This window comes from Ooceraea biroi, chromosome 12, assembly GCF_003672135.1.
Source record: "Ooceraea biroi isolate clonal line C1 chromosome 12, Obir_v5.4, whole genome shotgun sequence".
Classification (NCBI taxonomy): Eukaryota; Metazoa; Arthropoda; class Insecta; order Hymenoptera; family Formicidae; genus Ooceraea; species Ooceraea biroi.
The window spans coordinates 8,396,752-8,417,195 of NC_039517.1; the positions used below are offsets into that span (position 1 = coordinate 8,396,752).

Below are 20,444 nucleotides of genomic sequence, written 5' to 3' on the forward strand. Positions count from 1 at the left end.
CTCTGGTTTTCCTCCTTTCTCCTCCTGAAGGCCTCTCTATTCCGTCTTTGTCTCTCTTTCTAGGTATCCCTTCCACCTATTTCTTGTTCTCCATCTCGTTTTATCTCCTTTGCTCTCACGGAGCTTCATTACGACACCTTTTCCCCCGTGAGCAGTTTCATCCCCCTCGTCGCGATCGTCAGTCGTCTCGCTCCGACGCCTTTGACCACTCACGGGGTTATCCTACCGTTCGCCCTCCTTTCTCTCGTTCCTTCGGTATCTTTCTTCCTCTCTTTCCTCTCTCTCTCTCTCTCTCTCTCTCTCTCTCTCTTTCTCTTGTAACTCCTCGCTTTTCCCCGTACACCATCTATCCCTGTCTCACTCGCGAGGGTGCAACCTCCTCCTGCTCACCCCGCGTGCGAAATCACCACCGACACAGACCGACGCTTAGCGCCGGCGCGCGCGCCGCGATTCAAAACTGCGGTTAGAAGGGGTCGTAGGAGATAAGGATGCGTCCTAAATATAGCGACGTGGTGGTTAAGACACCCTCCCCCATCCAATCCTCCTTCTCCCCGAGACCTTTATTCAGGACGCCTATCTTAGTCGCGCTTGGAATTTCGCGACTTCTTTTGCTACCGTAATAGAGGCGTACTCGCTTTCCTGTCTGTTGTACATGAAAGGAAACTCACGTGCGTTTCCGAAAAATTTCCTCGACAACGTCAAAATGTGACTTTGTCGAAATTTGGATAACCGATTATTGCAAGTCTTCCGCATAGCGAAACGCTTAAAAATCTGAAACTTGTACAACTCCGAGACAATTTTAATTGCTATAAAATACTATAAAATTGTATAGACATCAAAAATCGTATAGATTGTCGAAATTATACGAAGATTGTTTTCTCGCATCTGCGACGTTGAAATCCGAACTCATCAAGATCGCGTCGCCTCCATTCTCCTCGACTGAAACGCGCGAGATATCGTTAGCACTTGAACGAGCCTCGATCACTCGATAGGGCTGACTAGCGAAGACAATATCTGCCTGTCACCGGGCAGTTAATAAGAAACGTGTACAAAGCGTACGCGCGGGAACAGCGAAATGAAGTATCAGCGTGCGCGTCGCGTCGTGTCCTAGCTTGCGTATAAATAAGGATGGGCTAAGCCCCGTTCTGGGCCTGTAATTACGACGGAACTAAGCCGGGTATTCCGTGGATCGGTGATCCTTCGTGCCTGGCGCGACGCCGAGGATCTCCGCCCGGCCGAAACCAATTTGGAATTAATGTAACGTCCTGCGGAATTAACGTGGTGAAGTCCTGCCGAACGTCGGCCGGTCCGATCCTCTCTTGACGCGCGACTCGCCTAAAAATGCCGAAGAACGGTTTCTCGCCGAAACTGAGATTAATCTTCTCTTTCGTAGATCAGTGCAAGACTGTTGCGAGTGTTTTAGTAGTCAGAGCTTAGGTTCATCATAACAATTATTTATTTGACATGATTTTTATGAGCATACAATATTTTGTGTTGTTCATAAAAACTAATTTTTCTCTTTACAGAATATCGCTGATTTTTCGTAATTCTTGCAGATAGAATCTAAATAGAATCTAAATTAGGAGAATTGTGGGATCATTAAAATTACTGCCTTCTCTTATGAGTACCTTATGCACATTAACGACTTTAAGCGTGTGCAGTAAATTTTTAACGTGAAGTGCAAATTACAATTATAACGCGAGGTTTGTATGTTATTATCCATTGTATCACTTTATTTTCAGTAGTACCTCCGCTGATCACAACCGACTCGGGGTCTCGTCATTAAGAAAGACGTATCCGGAGTGAATCTGTTGCGGCTACTAACAAATGTGAATCACGTCATTGACCCGGTTTACTGCACAAATCTGTGTACGCGGACCGCAGAATACGTGGGATTATTACCGTGGGATTAGAGGTTCTGAGCGGGGATACGTTAAACGAAAGGCGACATCGAGAGGGTCATACGTGTGTCGTTATACTAACGTCCGACATTTACGGCCACCGTTCTCGCATTTCCCAGTTCGTCTGGAACACGTTGCATATTGCAGAAATAATGACTACGCAATAGCGAACGATACTGCGACATGTTCCTTTGCGATCTCTTAATTGTCTCCGCATCTGCCAAAGTAACGCTATTCAGGTCAATTAATAAATTAATCCGTGCTGGTAATATAAGTTATACACTTTTCGTTAACGAGAGATGATCGATCATCTTATTAAATGAGCAAATTATTAGAAATGAAAAGTTCTTCTTAGTAATGTTGTCAGATAAAGGTATTAAAATAAACGGCAGGATCGACTTGTCGAAATAAGTGAGCGGAGAGTTAGTTGAGATGTTACATTTCTCGTCAAAAATTCGTAAATCTTTTGGTAAACATAAAATCCTCCGAAGTGTCCGATTACATGCTGACTAAAAACAAATGATAAAATAAAATGCAATCGATAAAACGTTCTAATACTTTGATAATTAGCAAAAAGAACTCAAAAGTTTCAAGGGAAAATTACGAAGAGTACACTGTGTAAGGTTGAACAGACACTACAGACGGATGCGAGCAATTACGGAAGTATTTGCAAGTACAGTGCATCTCGATCTGACAAAGGGTAACGAGAATGGCGTTAAACGGGTCCAATCTGTTCTTCATTAATTTCCGTCTTGTTAATCATTATCAGAACGATGGCCCCTTCCTCTGCTTGAAGAACCGTGGATTCTCAGTGGCGAGCCGCTGTGTATTAAAGCGTCGTGAACATCAAACGACCACTGAATTCGCCAGACGGCCGAATAAGACGTCACGAATTAAAGCCATATCGTGATAGTACGAGAGGTTTCTCTCCTGCGTGGCATTAGGCTACCATTGTCTCATCATCAGCGACTGTCTCTCACAAGCCGGAAAATGTAATTTTAATAACTGTGAATAATATCGTATATGATTTTTTTTATTCTAATATGACAATCAGAAGGATCTTTTAAAGTTCCTTCTAAAGTAAAAGAAAAAGAGTTTTATAATTAATTAATAGTAAAAGTAATTTTTCATTAGCGCAAGGTACTGAAATCATTTACAAATAATACATGAAAGGATCTTGGATTCGTAATCAAACAAACCAAAAATTAATTTTATTGGATATCATTTTCTGCATAATATTTGCATGTAATAACATTTTTTCGTAGGATATTTTATAAAATATTGAATGCGTTTTATAAAAGTAAATTTTATATAAGTATCGCTAGTATAATAGTGCAAAGTAACGTCAAGAACGTTACAGTGATAACAAAGCATTGAGCGTCTCTTACACTGTAAGAAAAATAAAACGAAGGCTATAATTAAATGGACACGCGGATTCCAATTAAAGTCTCGTCCCAAAATTCGACGTGGCTCTCTCGAAGACGCGGAGTTGCGACGCAGCGGGACGGTGCAGGAAGATTTAATTCGTTTTCGATTTAATTCGCCGCGAGGCGAATCATTGTTTCGGCTGATCCGCGCGACGAAACGCGCGCACGCGGATGCTCGTTGAAAACGAAATTAGGAATTGTGGAAAGGGTGAAAAAAAGCACACACGCGAGCCATAACGCGCGAGAAAAGCTTACAGGGGATGGGACGAGAAAAAGAGAGAGCGAGAGAGAGAGAGGAGAGGGTAAACGAGCGAGAAAGAGGAAGAGAGAGACAACGAAGGTGAGAAAGAGAGAGGATGAGAGAGAAAGTCGGTGTGTGCCAACCCCCTTATCCGATAGACCGACACGTAGTAAACCCTTTCCCCCCCCGTTGACAGTTTATTTGCGGTTCGCTTGTCATCGGCAAAGATACAAAGATAATTGGTCATTGGGGTATATCATTGCGCGGGGCGAAGCGAGATAGACGAAACCAAGTACTTTGAAGAGGGCAGGCACTTTGAGCAGATTTGCTTTGGCCGTTGTTTCGGGCTTGTATTTTAGTTTAGATCAAAAGACTGACGCCACTGACCAATTCAGCCGTATCTAAGCTGTCGCCTCTCCGTCCTGTCGTCGGCGTCCTTTCTCGTTCTCTCTGTCTCGTCGTTCACCGTGGTCGCTCCACGTTGTTATACACCGGTTCCTTCTCTCTCTTTCTCTCAGGTTCGCCGGCTTTCCCTTTTAATGGTAAATTCTTTGACAAGTTTGCAGTCTGCTTATCTTTAGCAAGATTTTCACGCGAGCATTATTCATTACGGCAATAGAATTTCTCATAGAACACAAATAAGTCGCGATAAAAAAAAGTCATTTTTCATTTGACGTTGAATGTGATCAGTTTTTGTTGCGTGACGCAAACGCGAAAATGTAAATCGAGGATGTGCGAGTCACGCTCCTCTTTCTCGAGATATCGCGTCAGATCAGTTGAGATTTTTTACAATTATCGCCCGACGTATCTCTACAACCTATGCAAATTTCTTTTTTCAGGAATTGAGTCGATTTTTCGATTCTCCTCGAGCACCACGATACGGACGGAGAAAAAAGTGGAGAGATACGAGAGCAAGCCGGAATCGACGGAGTTCAGGTGGCAGGTGGCATAATGAGCATGCATGGTCCGCGCGATTTGCATACCAATGGTGAGTAATATAAATTACACGTAATTACGCGGGCGTTCGGGAGAGCCGCTAATTTTATTCCGCCCGATTTCCATTCGCGCGAACGCGCGCCGTGGCCCATGTATAAGGACAAGGTGAGCGCTCACGTTCGTGAGCTTATTTAAATTACGAGTGTGCGATTTTAGCCGTTGATCAGGTACTCGTAGAAATTCTGCGAGGTGCGCAAGCGACAATCCGCCGATTATTGCATGGATTCAATTCGAAAGTCTGGAACGTCGAGAGAGTTTCCGGTTTTGCATAACGCGCGTACTTTACGGTATGTCGTGTCCGACTAAGTTCGTCTTGCGAAACGTAATTTGGACCATAAAGCACACTCGTAAAAATGGACGACGCGCCGTTCTCAGGCGGTTTATTTCGCTCTTCTCAATTAAAAAATTAAACCGCGCCGTGCTATTAGAGCTGTATCGCGAGTAGTATACACGGTTACCAAGGGACGAAGTGCGATGCTTAGGCATCGGCGATGCCGCGGGCGTGTTACTGTTACCGTTTGCCACCACTCGTTCTTTTCACCCCTCGGTGTCGGACGCGATACAGGCGATACAGGCGTCTCGTGGCGTTTAATTTTCCAAGTTTTTCCTCGAAACGGGGCTTGGAAGTTGTTCAGTTTCGCGAGAGCACTAGGTGGGAGATGAGGAAAGGAAAAAGGACGAAGCGGATGAGTTGCGAAAGGAAATGGAGGCGCACGAGGAAGAGCGGCACAGGAGGGTGCTAACTTTGGCGTCTCGACCCTTTTTAATGTTTATAGTTTCGAGCGCGCCCAACGTGCGCCGTAAACATGGCCGCGATTGCAGCGAGAGCAGAGGCTCGCACCTTGCACGGTTACGCACGGAGATAATTAGAGAAATATCGCTTAATAAAGTTTAACCACTCCAGAACGAACCGAAAGCAAGAGAACCTCGAGCCCTGGTTGCTCGCTCGCTCGCGAGAAATTCGCGATGCATCCAAAGCTCGCGATGGAAACGCGAAAACAAGCACGATCGAGACTTGGCTAATTGTTTGCCAAGTCGGCTTTAGCGGCTGCTGACGTCTTCTTGGTGCACGATAATCGCACGATATTTGCAGTATCTCTGCAGATATTCGGTCTGGATAGTAATCGCGCATAAGCGTTTCGAAGCTGAGGACTGCTACTCTGTGATATCAATGATTTTGATAGGGTAATAAAACTTGATAAAAAAATTCTGATGCGATAATATACACAATTAATTTAATTTATTTCAAAGAGTATTTTAATTCACTTAATAATGTCGTTACATACAAGATAGTTTACAATTATTACATTTTGTCGAGCGTCAATCATAAGTCATAAGAACTTTTTATAATATTTTATAATTTATCGAGAAAATAGAATAACATTATGCATACATATAATTTATTAAAAACATTTTTAACGCTTCTGACGTGTCTTCGTGCGGTGTTATAATGATCACGCTGTCAGAGTCCCATTACTTTCGCAGCGATAAATCGATCATATCGTGTTCTTCGGTGGACACGTCCATAATCGAGCGAAGCGGTGAAGCCAACCATCGGTTTATCCCGAAAGTTTTCGCGAAGATTGTTCGACGTAAGGCGGTGATACAGAGGGGCTGAATCCGGTCGACACTGATTTAGAAGCTATAAGTCAGCACCGACGCGCAATTACCCCCCTTCGCCTGTCAGAGAGCCGGCTCGAGCACGGCGTTCACCGCGGGATGCTTACCGTGATTCGACCCCACGGGCTTATAGCTTTTGGAAAATGGTGAAAAATGCAGGCGGAGGGTACCGCCGCACTTCCGTCGCCGTTTGCCACGAAACTAAATGCAAACGTTATTTACGGCAATTTCGTTGCCGCTCGTTAACCGCGCCCGTCGATCTGATCGCGGATGCATGCGAAATCCGAACAAGGAGAATGTATCGATAGATAGCTCGAGAGAGAAAGGGAAAAATGGGATTTTCCGATGCACCGGAGACTCGCCGCGGAGCCGAGGAGCCAATTTCTGCGAGGCGAACTTCCATTTTGCCGCGCGCGTCAGTTCCGTGCAGGGGGGATGCGGCTTTAAACGACGTAGAGTTATTATTTCTAAAACGAACAAACGTACAAATCTATCTTGCACTCGCGTTACTCTCAAGCTCTCTAAATCTAAACTCAGCTGTCTTCAACTCAAGTTTTCTCGTAGCTATATTATCGTTAAAAATCATCGCGCATCATCAAGTATTTTAAATATAAATCGATTTTAAGTTTCTCGCTCGGAACGCATTTACCAGAGGAATCAGAACCTCGCGCAGTCGCTCGCATTGACTTGATAACCGACATTATCTCACCGTATGATGGTGTACGGCACTCCTGAAGAAGCGGCGAGCGGGACGAGCTCATTCTAAATTCGGTCGAATAAGAGGTGCCGCGAACGTCTCGGATGCATGGCGAACGGTCGCGCAAAGTAAAGGCTTTGACCAAGGGCCGGTATGTAAATACACTTTGCGGCCTTCTGTGCGATGACGCCGGTTCTCCGCGCCATCGTCCTGTAGACGGTACTAGTTCCCTATGGATTCTGCGTCCGTAACACCCGCATTCCAATACGAACGGGTGGAGGACTACATCGCACAGAGGGAGAGAGAGAGAGAGAGAGAAAGAGAGAGAGAGAGAGAGAGAGAGAGAGAGAGAGAGAGAGAGCCCTGGAAGGATCGAACGGGCCAGGAGCTAGGACCGCGCACGCCACGTTATCCGGCTTTCCTACGACTGGATAACGGAAACGCTTACGGTCCGCAGCGGTGTCCCGTGTGTACGTGTGACTCGATATTACAACATAATCCGGATCTATGAAGCTAAAATTATTTACGAACGAAGTCGCGCGGCACCGCGCCGAAGTTTATAATAAGCGGTAAATGATGGTAATAACTTTGCAGTTTATGGCTCTATAGAGTTTATAGATAAAAAGTTTATGCAGCAGGCCGTCACGCGCGGAATGAGACTCGCTAGAGAAAGAGAAACCTTCACAGATTGATGCAGTTTCGATCGTTGTTGTCATTGTTAAATCATTGAAAAGCGGAAGTGCTTCATTTCTGACGGTTTCACACATACGTGCGGCTGCGAGTAAATCGATTTCTTATCGGAGATCGATAGATCGGAGTGATATCTATATGCCGCGAGTAATCAGCAGATCAGAGAGCCTGATAATGTCTAAAGTATTTGAAGGCAATGTGCAATTTTAATTCTCTGCATCAAGAATTCTGCATATTCAGCAGACTTCGCGGTCTCTCGTAACGTTCGCTGTAGAGTGGTAATCACGGAGGAAGTTTAATTGGGACTTCGTTCGTAATAAGTTTCGAAGTATTCGACGGTACATGGAAGCCACTATGCTTCTCGGGCTCCCTTCCGATTGCGTGCTCGCTTTTTGAATTCACAATCGATAATTCGGAGCAGCGCAATATCCGCCCCAGAGGCGACCGAGTAATTCGCTCGGTCGTCTCGCAATTCCATTTACACGACGGCTTAACCTAAGGTTAATTCGATAGTAACGTTAATCGTCGCGCTAACAACGATCGAGCCAACTAAACTGAAATTTTAGCGAATTGCGACGTGCAAACGGCCAATGAAACTGTCGTTCTTTAAATCCAAATTCATCCCAATAGAATTTTGATCTAACAAATGAGAACATTTGATATTGAACATTGAAAAGTACTTGTGCAAGAAAAAAAAAGTTCTGATAAAATATCGGCTAAAGAAAAATTAACTTCGAGTTTTTCCTAGAATCAACAATTGATAGAAAGTACAACAGTCTTGTGAAAAGATCCAAAAATTGTAATAAAACATAGATTTATAGACAACGTAAAAGACCTTGTCGAGTTAATGCACTTACGAGACATTGAACCGCATCTATCAGTGCTTGTTATCGCGCTGCAAGGACTTACAAACTTGACAGAAGGGCTGAGTGCCATTCGAGGGTTCAGTTAAACTGACCGGAAGAGCGTCGAAAAACCATTTTTTACGCCAGCGGCACCTTTTTTTTCTCGCGGCTTTTCCTCCATGTTCCTGTCTAATTGCTTTGCTTACGTCCAACGAATGAGGCTCCTCGGTCACGTGTCGCTCGAATTGCTTCACAAGGTTTCTCATCGGTGTGTCTCATCGTTGCTCAACAGTCGCAGAAACGTGCATCTGCGGTGCAGCGTACGATTTTAATGTCCACTTTCGCGTGAAAGCACTCGCCGCCTTCTCGTTGCACTTTGGTCATTAAGACATTGCGTGTCCGTGGAACCGTAACGAGGACATGCAAGGAAATCGTCCACTCGGTCGCACCACGTTAACGAAGGACGAATTACGCGTTGCAGGATCGATCCTGAATTTTTTCACGCACGATGAACATCGTAATTTTATTACGAAGTCTTAACACATATCTCTGAAAAATATCTGCGAACAGATCTACAAGCGAATCGGCGCACAGGATACCCGAAGCTCAATTGACGATTAGATTCAGGATTGACGAGCGAGATGAGAAAGCGAACGCTCGCACTTGATCGTTCACTTCGCGATAGGTGAGTTGCGTACTTTCCGCGAGCTATCCGGAAGTTCTTCGGCGGCGTTTTATCGGGATGTCACCGGGTCAAAGGACATCGGTAGACTGGCTCGATGTGAGTCGCGTGTGAGTCGGCCACCGCTATCGGTACGGCATACTTTTAACAATAATGCTACGTGACGCACGAGCGAAACAGAAGAATCGTGCGCCTGGTCGCACCGCTCGGCTGATGTAACGATGTCGGGAGGAACCGTGACGGGCGCGGCCTTCCGGATGCGACCGGATGTTGGACGAAGCCCATTACGAGACGGTGGAGCGGGTAATCCTCTGCACGGAATCGTCACGTCGAGTTCCCCGAATCCGATGATAAATCGCGGCAAGCGCAGTACTTCCTCGTTATGGTAAAATCATTCGGTAGGATCAATGTGGTCGATTTATACGATTAAAAAACTGTCACATTATTTAATAATGCGTTAATAAGAACTAGTTTTTTTTAGAGATGTAATGTAAACTTTTAAAGATGTATTTCTCGAAATTGATAACGGAATATAAGAATAAAAAGTTGATTATTACAAATCTCGAGATTTATTCGACGATACGCATAAGGCACGTTATGCGGCGAATTAAGAGTCTGAAAAACTGAAGGTCCATTTGTCTTACCGCTTGCACGACTGCTTGATCTGCCTCTCACGCCGATCTTATCTGCTTTCTGTTTAATCTGCACCTTGCACGGGATCACGTCTGCCACGGTCTTAACGATTCAACCAGACGCGCAGCGCATGGGAAAGAATCATGATTTCGTCGATATCATAGCCCAGACGCCGCGAAAATTCGATTGCATTTCGTGCAACAGGCGTTGCGCACGCTGCTCTCGCGGGCAAACAAAGATATGAAAAACAAATTTACAGTTTTAATCAGAAACGTATAAAAACATGAAAAGGGAGAGAGTGAGAGCGAGAGATGACACGTAGCTGAAAGAGACCGAGAGAATGTTGCCGTGAACATGCACTTTCAATCTGATAGTCTCCGTGGATTATCATATTCCATTCGTTCGTTATTACCGCCGTGGTTGCGCGTTTATATAAGTGTCGTATTCACGAGGACGCATACTATCGCGGGACTTTGTGACAATAGATCGAAGGGGAGCACGTACAGCCGACAGGAAACGCTCCTCTTCTGATCTGTGAACATGAATCGTGCATGCGACCGTGTGTTTTAGTCTCTATCGTATGTCGCTCGCAGGTAACGAAGCGGATCGCCCCGCGCTCTCCGTATCTGTGACGCATATCATAGCCTCGTCGGGCCTTCTATCGATCGAGTTTTTGAATGAATTCTTGGATTAATTTTCAGTAATTTTTGGAAGAGTCTAGCTATGGCTCTCTCTCTTCTCTCCGTTTCTCTCTCGTACCAATAGCTGCATTATGATGCTCTATGCTTTCATCTACGCGAACGAAAATAGATTCGTGCATCATGAAAGTTCAAGAGTACCTAGACGAAACATGATAAACCTCCTATAGATGCCTTGTATTTTTCTGCAAGATATAAAGAAAAAGTAAAACAAGAAGGGTAGCCAGCACAGATCGATTTCAGAATGCATTCAGGATTTTCTCTTGATATCAAGAGCACGCTGCTCGTTCGCTCATAGCTCAAATTCGCGATCAGACTGAACAAAGTGATTGAAATCGAGTGTCCGCTTCCGGTGGTGTCTTTCAGAGGTGCGGCCCGCAATAGCGGTAACGATAATCACCGGGAGACCGAGCGGACGGTCGCGTCTTACTTTATATTCGCGGCGTATTACGCAATAAAGGCGCGCGTCCGATGATTGCACAACCTATCGAAAGTGCATGGCGCACGTTATTGCGAGCCTCATCGTGAGAACGTGACACTACGCAAGTTTGTTGCGTGTGACGCGAGTTTGCATGCCGAGAGGACAGTCGCGAGGAAATAACGAGGGGAACGACGCGCATCAATATCTCGAACGTTGTACGTTATATACGAATCCGTGCGTCGTATTACTCTGATCCGAGTAGACGTCGTGACTCGAATTTAGTTGAGTTTCGGTACCCGCGATTGGTCGTACATGGCAATCGCGGCTTAAATCCGCGAGGAGACAGCGGACAGTTCTCTCGCGACCGAGATGCTCGATCAAGCGAATGATGGCGCGCGGTAAAATCGTCTGATCGACCTTCGCGCGATATATACTATATATACGTATATTCGGAATTGCTCGCGTTGAATGTACCTACATTTTACACGCAGCCGACTCGCGGCAATGCGAACGAAAACCGGCGCGTTCAGCTTGAGTCCCGATGAAACTATCGCGCACTCGCGCGTTAACTCACTTCTGCCCGCGCGTTCTATTTTCGCGGGTGGACATCGATCCGATGGAAAAATCGCGAGGCGAGGCCACCGGCCGAGTTCCCGTTTGCAATGAATCGCGCGAGAGAGGCGAGCTCGGGGTTCAAATTGAAGTAATTAAAACCCGGGCACGCGGGGGTCAGGAAAGTTGGCTATTGTCAGTCCGAGAGCGTGCGCCTTGTTAAATTTCTCGGTCGAGCGGGATCCTTCGACCCAAGTGGAGCGAAACGGATGGCCAATGGCCAATGATGACTCTAAACTCTCCTCTCGCTTCCCCCCGCTATCCTACCAGTCGCTCTCGTACCCGGTGCGCTTCCGATTCCCTTTCTGTCTCCTTTTTAAAAGCCCCTCTCTTCTCGTTCTCCTCTTTTTTCTCGTAAAGTTCGTGATTCAACCGGCAGATTTCTCGGAAAAGGGGTTAAAAAAAGGGCAAAAGAGGGTTGTATCTTCCAAGTTCGAGATTTTTCAGCAGTATCCTCGTTAGTATCGGGACGATTGAACAGTTTTGTCACTACATTTCCTGGGAAATGTGCGCTGATCTGCTTTCCTTCGAGTTTATTATTTTTTTTCTAAATGTATTATTTAATAAAAAAATAGGTAAGTAATAGGAAACGTTTAACGTTTTCTTCTTGTATCGTTCGCTTGTCGAAGTATTTCAAATTCATGACTGCTGATGCAACAAAGATCGCATCGCCTTTAAAATCAGTGTAAAATCCGTCCGGGGAAGTGGGTTAGCGAACTGTTTGAAAAATGGAGCACCTAGGGAAAACTGATTAATCACGTATTTTTTGGCGTGCCGTCTGGATGCCACCGAGCGAGCAAATGTTTAACGAGTCGTGCGGATGGTACGTGTGCGCGAATAATGCTTGATGTTTTGTGTGCCAGGACCACCAGGACGCGCGTGTACGGGAAAAAGGTTAGACAAATATTAAAGGCAAACAGAGAGAAGAGCTGGGTTCGAAGCGTGTGGCAAACTCGTTTCGGTCCGCGTGTATCGCTACCGTGAATCCCGGGATCTCGCCACGATCTGTATTTCCGGCAGCTAGACCGGCGATTTTAGCTGACGACGTTACCGCGACGCCTCGTTGCCGTAATGACGCCTGTTCCTTGACATCCGCGACGTGATTCGCGAATCGCACTATTCTGCGCGCGCGAGAAAGGAATTATTGCGAGAAAACGTATCGCAAACGAGGCGAGCCTCGCTGTCTTCCCGCTTTTTTCCTCGCTACCTTCGTTACCGCGGGTCTAAGGCGCGTTTACTGTCGTGAGCAGACACTGTCAGGATATCCGGCGTATCCGTGATACTTTTTCAATATTTCAAATCGGCTCGTTTGCGTTATTCCGACAACTCGTCGATGCGAGATCGCCGGCATCCTATGGCTCGGCCTCAGATTACCTCCCGCTTGCTAGAGTTTCATTTCAATATATTTTTAGAATTACGTTTATATCGTTATTTACATTTGCAACGGCATTTACTTTGTTTAATTCGGATGGAAACATTGTCAAACGTGTCACAGGTGCTGGTAGATGCATTTTTAGTATAGAATGTAATTACTCTAATCTATACAGAATAGCTTGTCAATTACATGTCTTACTTACACGTGTTATCCCACATTGATAATTGATTGCTATTATTAATGAATGGATCATTATTAATATATTATTATTATTATTATCGCATGTACACGTGTTTAATGGGGTTCAATGCAATGAAACTTGAGTGATCGATAATTGGTGCAGCGTAATACGGCATTAGTCCGTGCGCCCTGCGTTGCCAATGAATTAATTCGGGCCGTGAAATCGGACTGTTAATCCAATCTACACGCCAAATCAGGAACGATGGCCCGGTAAACGTTCGCGTCTTTTAACGATCCATACATTTTGATTCGAGGCGTGAACCCGCTGTGAGAGGAACTTGATTTCTATCTGCGTTACGCCGGTCGGGGCGATCGAACGCGCGACGATCGTCAGCAGAAAATTAGCCATCGTAATTGGACGTTTGTCGAAATTTCGACGGCGGGAATTGTTCGCGATCGAGGCACCCACGGCGGCTACGGGGGTTAACCGTTCGCCGCATACAGGAAATGGGCGTCCTGCGTCGTGTCATCGTGTGGTCGTATCGGTTACACGAGCGCATTTGACGACAGCGTGCAGACGCGAACGAGGACCATCGCTTCGAGAGGCGATTTCTTTTCGCGCGCCGATTCCGCCTTGTCGATCACACGATTGCGCTTTAATGGACGCGACCGACTTTAAAATTACCAACGTGTTCGACGTCCGATTCCGGATGCACGAGGGTCTCATCGTCGATGGCGTGTCTCTTGGAATCGGCGGATATCGCAGTTATTAGCGCATCCGGTGACCAAACCTGGAACGTTTACGAAGTGAGGCCACTTTCTTGGTAAACGCTTTCCGAATTCACGAAGCGGGCTTACCTTCGGATGCTCGTCGAGCCACTTGGCGAAAGCCCTAACGCTCTCCAGATGCGTTATGCCCTTCCAGACCACGTCCATCGTCTCGAGATCCGGTATCACGTTCTCGCACCGCAGCCACCTCTCTCCCACCCGATTCCTGGGCGGTACAAATTGAAGCTCCCAGGGTATTGCGGTACCAAACGCCATTGTTTTGACCAGCTTACTCTCGGCTTTAGCATCTCTAATCAGGTGCTTCCTGGTCATGGCGAGCTCGCCTGCATCGGGACATTGTCTCGCAGCGGCTATCTCGCTAGGCACCATTGGCATCTCCCTCATCGACATCTATCTCGAACAGACGCGAGATTAACGTAACCGTTCATAGAAATATCTTATTTCCTTCTGACGCGAAAACATTCCCTGCTGTTTCGATTACCGCGACGTGTTCTCGCAAAAACGCAAATCGTGAAAACGACGTTAAAGTAGAAGAGTTTCCGCTAGTAATTTAATTGCGATTGGCGTAGCCGACATTTTCGCTCTGCTTCTCGCACCTATCCTCGCGAGAAGAAAATTATTTTTCCTCAGAACTAATTTTTAGACCAAGTTTTATTTGCGAGACGCGAGCGCAAGGCCTGACTTTCTGATGAATTATCGCACCAAAGTTATAATTTAAATTCTGCATCCGGTGTTTCTCGCTTCGCGTTGAAAGTGCGCGTACCTGTTGTTACATCATGCATCACATTACGACACCATGAAGTTACAGGGACTATCTCGAACTACGCGTAGGAACGCATTACGTGTAGGACGCGATACGTTCCACCATGTATGTGGTCGCGTACACTTTGTTCTCGCATCTATACCTGCATCGTCCTGCTAGCCTCGGCCGTAAAGTCAATTTCGAACATGTCTCTGAGGACGTCCTCGTCGATGACTTTGCTGGTACCACCTAAACTGCGCAGCCACTCACAGAAGTCACGGCATATCCTGTCCGTAATATTTCTGGCCCTCATCTCAAGAGTGGCCTCGGGATCGTAGCCTTTGAGATCGGCCGCCGTTAAAGGACGCCAAGTGACAACCTGCGATCGTCGATTTCAGTATTAAAGGTGCGAAGCGCGAGATCCTCCTCATCTCCCTTCATCCCGTTCCTCGCTTCGCTGCCCCGCGTCGTGCGGAGGATTTCCGCCACGCGGGGATTTCAGCGACGCGCGCGGCCAATAATGTTATTTCGCTTTGTCGTACCTTGCGCCGCGGCCTCCTCAAAAAGACAGCGTAAGGATTCGATCTGGCCTGACCTACTTTATGCTCATCTCCGCTCGTCGAAATGTCTTTGGTCGTCGGAGGATGCACCTGCGGACGTATAAAAGCTTACTTTCAACTAATAACTACTATGCCGACAAAGCGGACTGTCTCCGAGGAGCGATAGAGTTCGTAGCATTAAATGAGATATCGCGTTTTCAGAGCTTGTACAACCGATTTATTTAACGCGCAAAATATCAACGTAATAAGAGTGCAATTCCCGCTTAATTCTACGCGGATCTCGCGTCTTAAGGGAAATTTCATTTAAATCACAATCGTGACATTTGACGCCGAGCGCTTCACAATTACGTGGGAGCTTTCGTTAAAACGAGAACTTGATTCCAAATTCATCCTGTCGATGAAATTCACGGCTCGAATGAATTCGGTAATCTAAAGCATTTTGTTGCGTTTACGTACCATGATCGACAAATCAGAAGGTACACTCTCCGCTTCTTCTTCGTCCCTGTAACTCACCGTGGATATGTCTTTCACCTTTCTCACAGGTCTCTTCGGATACCAGATCGGCATGCCCAATAACGGCGCGACGAGATTGTAGGAATCGAGCGGCAGAACACGTCTCAGCAGCCGGGAATTGCAAATAGGGGGCTGTTGCGTGGAGAAAACGAGGTCAGACGGGAACTTATCGGGGCTCAAATAACGTTTCGAGTCCGCCAGCAACTTCGTTAATCTCGCGGCTAATTTAGCGCGCCTTATTGCCGCCGCTGCCGTCGTCGTCGTCGTCGTCGTGCCGGCGTCGTGTTGTTTTATCAGCCGCGCAGAAAACTCGTCCGCCAGGCTTCCCAGCGCGATCGCGAGCGACCCACCCTCTGTGAGATTCACCTCCGCTAAGAATCGCGAGATTTCGGGGACCGTCAACAACGGTAATTCCGGCCGCCTCTCCGCGTCCACCGAACCGGAAGAAGTCGACTCGCTCGCGGAATCTATTGCCTCCGAAGAGATTGCTTCGTCTCGCCCGTCTTCCGCCTCGCTTCGAGAAACCCCGAACGTACCTCTGGTAGAATCCTTCGATAAATCCCCAATGCTCGCGCAAGTGTAACCCCTCTTCAGGTCGTCCCTTCGAGCAGGTTCTGCAATCGTCAGCCGCTGCTCTGACCTAACTTTTACGAGGGCTTTCGGACTCTTTAAGAATGTATCCTTCTTTTCGACGATCTCCTCAAATTCTTCGTCAGCCTTTTTCAGCTGCGATTTCTCCTTCGGTACATTTGTCACTGCGGTTTTCACGTCATCGCAATATTCATCGTCGGATTTCTCCTTCAGCGATTTGGCGCTCTCCATTAAAGCGATTCGAGACTCCATGGTGGTCGGCTTTCTGTGTCTTAGAGCGCGCAGAGGTTCCATGCTGGGCAGCAGGACTGTTGGCAAATGACAGGGTGCCATATTTTTGTATTGTGACGGATCGTTGTCCATTGCCAGCGGAGACGACGTCTCGTCGTCGGACGTGTGCGCGTCGGAAGACGAAATTTTCGATGAGGTCGAGAGCGAACTGGAAGTGGCTTTCAAGCTCTTGGGACTTTTTGACAACAAACTTTCGACAGGTTTCGGTATTTTACTTTTGGACTCATTCGACTCGATTTTCGTCGACATCGCGATGTCTTCGTCTTCTTTCGCTTGAGACGACGTGATGAACGTAGATTCATCTGAATCCTCAATTTTTTCAGAATATTCCAGAACCGCCTTTCTCTGCAAATATAATTCTCTTAATTCCTCGTAAAATTCCGAAAGTCCATCATCGGAACTGAACTCGCTGTCGTTTCTCGCTTCGATTTCCGTCTGTGGCATTTGCGAGGAGACATCCTCGGTCTCGTTTATTTTTCGCAAAGGTTTGTGCATACAAGATAAGCATTTATCACCTTTTTTGCGCTGAAAACATAATATCCTTGGAATGGAGTCCAAAACGTTCGCCGAACGGCTTCGCCAGATTTCGTACCTGGCGAACTTTGTGCTGAAAGCGGACCTTGCCAACGACTTTGCTGGCATCATTGAAGATTTGTCAGAGTCTGATTTTAACAGTTTAGCACTCTGCTCATTGATGTTTTGATTCCATGTTTCCCTCAATCTTCTTTGCACATCGCGAAACGAGGGCGATTCCGGACTGCGAGTCCCGGATTCGGGACTTTCGCTCTCGGCCGCATCTAACTTGTCGTCTATATCTACTATCGATCTGTCGGTGGAAGCTTGCGATCCCACCGATATCTCCTCCCACAGTTTTGGTTCGAAATTTAAATCTTTGTCATGCGTCAAACGTTTCAAAGCTTTGTACGCGCATCGTTGTGAATAATTTAAGTATTCCCGTGTTGTGGTATCGACTGTCTGCTCCAATCGCGTGTGGAAATTATGTTTTGTCTTGTCAGACATCGTATCTTGTCATTCTGGTTTGCTCACAAGCTTCTCTTGAGTCTTAGGTGCCCCCAAATATTTCTGTGACTTCGTAATCAATTTGTCAAGTGTTGTTTTAACTCCATTTCGGGGCTGAAACAATGTCGGGAACGACGCAATCTTGAAATTCTTTACAGTCTTTCTCCTCTTCGTTAATTCTTTACCAAAGGAACAATTAAGATCTGGTATATCAGATTTAAAATCGTGTTGTTGATCCGATATACCATTCTCTTTGTTTTCAAATCTGATCTTTGAAATTTCAGTTGCGGTTAAATCAACAGCATTGTCGGGATGATACCGTTTGTTTCTTGCGAAATGAATCTTTTTGATATTTTTATTCTTGCCAGAAGTTATTTCACTTTTAATCCTATTATATTTAGAAACATCCTTCAGTAACGGCAGTTCGTTCAATTTTTGTTCGGGCAAGACGTTCGTTCTCGGATCGTCTCTCAAATACTTCTCGATATCGTCGTCGAAAATTTTTACCGCTGGTTCGTATCTGTGAAAGGGACACGTCCCCTTTGAGGACACTCTTCTATCCCCCGATCCGTCATGTGGTATGATAGAATTTTTGGTAGGAGCATCGAGGGATTTTGAGTCTTCCTGCAAAATCAGTTTCTTTATCGTAGATTTATTCTCAGCAGTGACAAACGCGTGCTTTTCCTCCGTGTTCATCCTGGCGATCGTGATTGCATTATCTTTCGGTAATGTCTTTAACGGCGTGGGTGGAGAAATTTTAACTACCGGCTCTGCGTTAGGGCGAGTATCCCCATCGTCTCCTCGTGGAAAAATGTCTGGCGCTTTAGAGGATGAGGATTTTGAATCTACGAGAGGTACGTTCTCGTCGAAGCTTCGGGAAGCGGAAAGAGTGCTAAAATCTACGATATCGCGAAATCCCGTCTCAGAATCGCGTAACTTGGAAATGATAGGGAAGTAGGATGATTTTGGAAAGGAATCCCTTACTCTAACCAACTTCTCCTCTTCGTCATCGCAGAATTTCTGCCAATATGTTTTTGATTTAAGAAAAGAATGCTCCCACCTGCAGATTATACATATGTTAGTTATAGCACAAACAAAATTTAGTGATAATTTCTTAATATATTAATACGATAATAATTTCGCATTTATATTTAGTATTTAATTAGTATAATATTAATTTTAAATCCGGATTTATCATTTATTGTTTCATGTATCTTGCGTAGTTTATTGTCTGTCGCAATGAAGTAATAAATAACATTAATAATAAAGCTTGTGCAATATGTAATGTAATATTATATATATCAGAAACGTACGTGCATGAAATTTTATATCAAATGTGTACATATTGTGTGCTTTTTATTATTCAACATACTTTGTCTCGTCGACAACACGTAGCTTGTGCATCGGGTAGCGATATGTAGGCTGCTTCAATCTTGATGGACGAGACATTTTGAATAATGTTCTGATATTTTTAACACTTGCGTAATAGATCGATGAATTTATTGCACCAGTATAATTTTTTATTTAATTAAATCGCAATTCCGACGGCATTCTGTGATTGTTGATGTGGACTACTGAAGGTATCTTGTCATATTATCGATCAAACAAATCCGTAGCGTAATGCGAATACAGTAGATACTAATTTCATGACGAGGAAATACTTCTGGGCACGAGGAAGAGATGGTAGTACTTTCCTCCGGAGTATTGATCGTGTATACGCGCGCTTGTTGAGCTCTACACCATCGACTGATGCTCATCGCGTCTAGATACCTTCTCAGTTCTAAACTTCGCAGTTGATCACAAATGTATCTATCGTGGATAATATCAAAACACGTTAAATATTTATCTCGGGAAGATTTGCCGGAATACCGAAAACTTGACGGACGTTTCACAAGATGTCTTCACCATTTAAATTCCGCGTTTTGCAGGTACAAATATGGATGCAAAACGTGCATATTACAGATTTTAATAAATGCAAAGGTCGCTGTTACTTTCGTTATTAGATTTTTTCATGCAACACAGCTGAAAAGGAGTGAAATAAAAGCAGGTTTATTTCCGTGTTGGACGTGCAATTGCCAGTGTGGTTTATTACTCTCATTGTTATTTACATATTGAAAGATAATGTTGGAGAAGGTAGCGTTTGAGTGATAGAAAGCGCGAGATAAAATTCTTTAATTTAGGAATTAATTCTTAATCTAATTTCGATTTTATCCAATGCGAACGGAATAAAAACGAGATACATTTCAAAGTAATTACTTTGGCCCATATTTTAGCGTCCATTTTATCCATAAAAGAGAATGGGATATCTCTTCTCGCAACGGGCATTGTGAAGTTATGCAACTTTGGTATTAACTACCGACCAATAAGCCGCGGTGCAAATTGCACTCGCTTGCGGCGACCGAGGAAGCTTGGGAACTTCCAACGCGCCCGCACATGTATGTATTTTGCGATAAATAGACGCATCCCACAATAACAATAAGTTACGTGTGTAATTACGTATACACAACTATGCGGGGAGAAGTTTACCAAACGTTTGCATCGCGGTACGTTGACCTAACGACGGGACAAGATACCAGTATGGTCGCCACCTTACTTCCGTTGTCTCAGCTGTCGCCAGTTAAGTCGGTTGACTGGGAACACTTCGTATTCGACGAAGGAGACAATTGGATGCAAATAATTATTTGCCGGACCGTAATGGGATTCTCGGGAGGGCCCTTGCTCATATATTCAATCGACGCAATTTGTCACTTTAAATGACGCATCCGATCTTAAAAGCGTCTTGCAAAATTAATCCAAAATATATATCAATGAAAATCGCATTTAGCGTTCCTGATATATTGTATTCAGATTCGAGCTAGGACATATGTCAAACCCTTCTCGCGTTGCTACAAAAATAAATGCGTATTAATTTAACAAATGG

At 45.3% G+C, this 20,444-nt stretch overlaps 1 protein-coding gene across 1 annotated transcript; it reads right to left on the reverse strand.

The window, feature by feature from the left end:
• Window positions 1-12,913: 12,913 nt before the first annotated feature.
• Window positions 12,914-17,548, reverse strand: LOC105284277. Its single transcript, XM_020033235.2, has 5 exons — window positions 15,562-17,548; window positions 15,092-15,216; window positions 14,713-14,928; window positions 13,877-14,197; window positions 12,914-13,809 (listed from the first exon to the last, which is right to left on the reverse strand). Exons 1-5 carry the CDS (start codon window positions 17,522-17,524, stop codon window positions 13,675-13,677), a joined length of 2,760 nt encoding a protein of 919 aa, XP_019888794.2. The 5' UTR covers window positions 17,525-17,548; the 3' UTR covers window positions 12,914-13,674.
• Window positions 17,549-20,444: the final 2,896 nt, after the last annotated feature.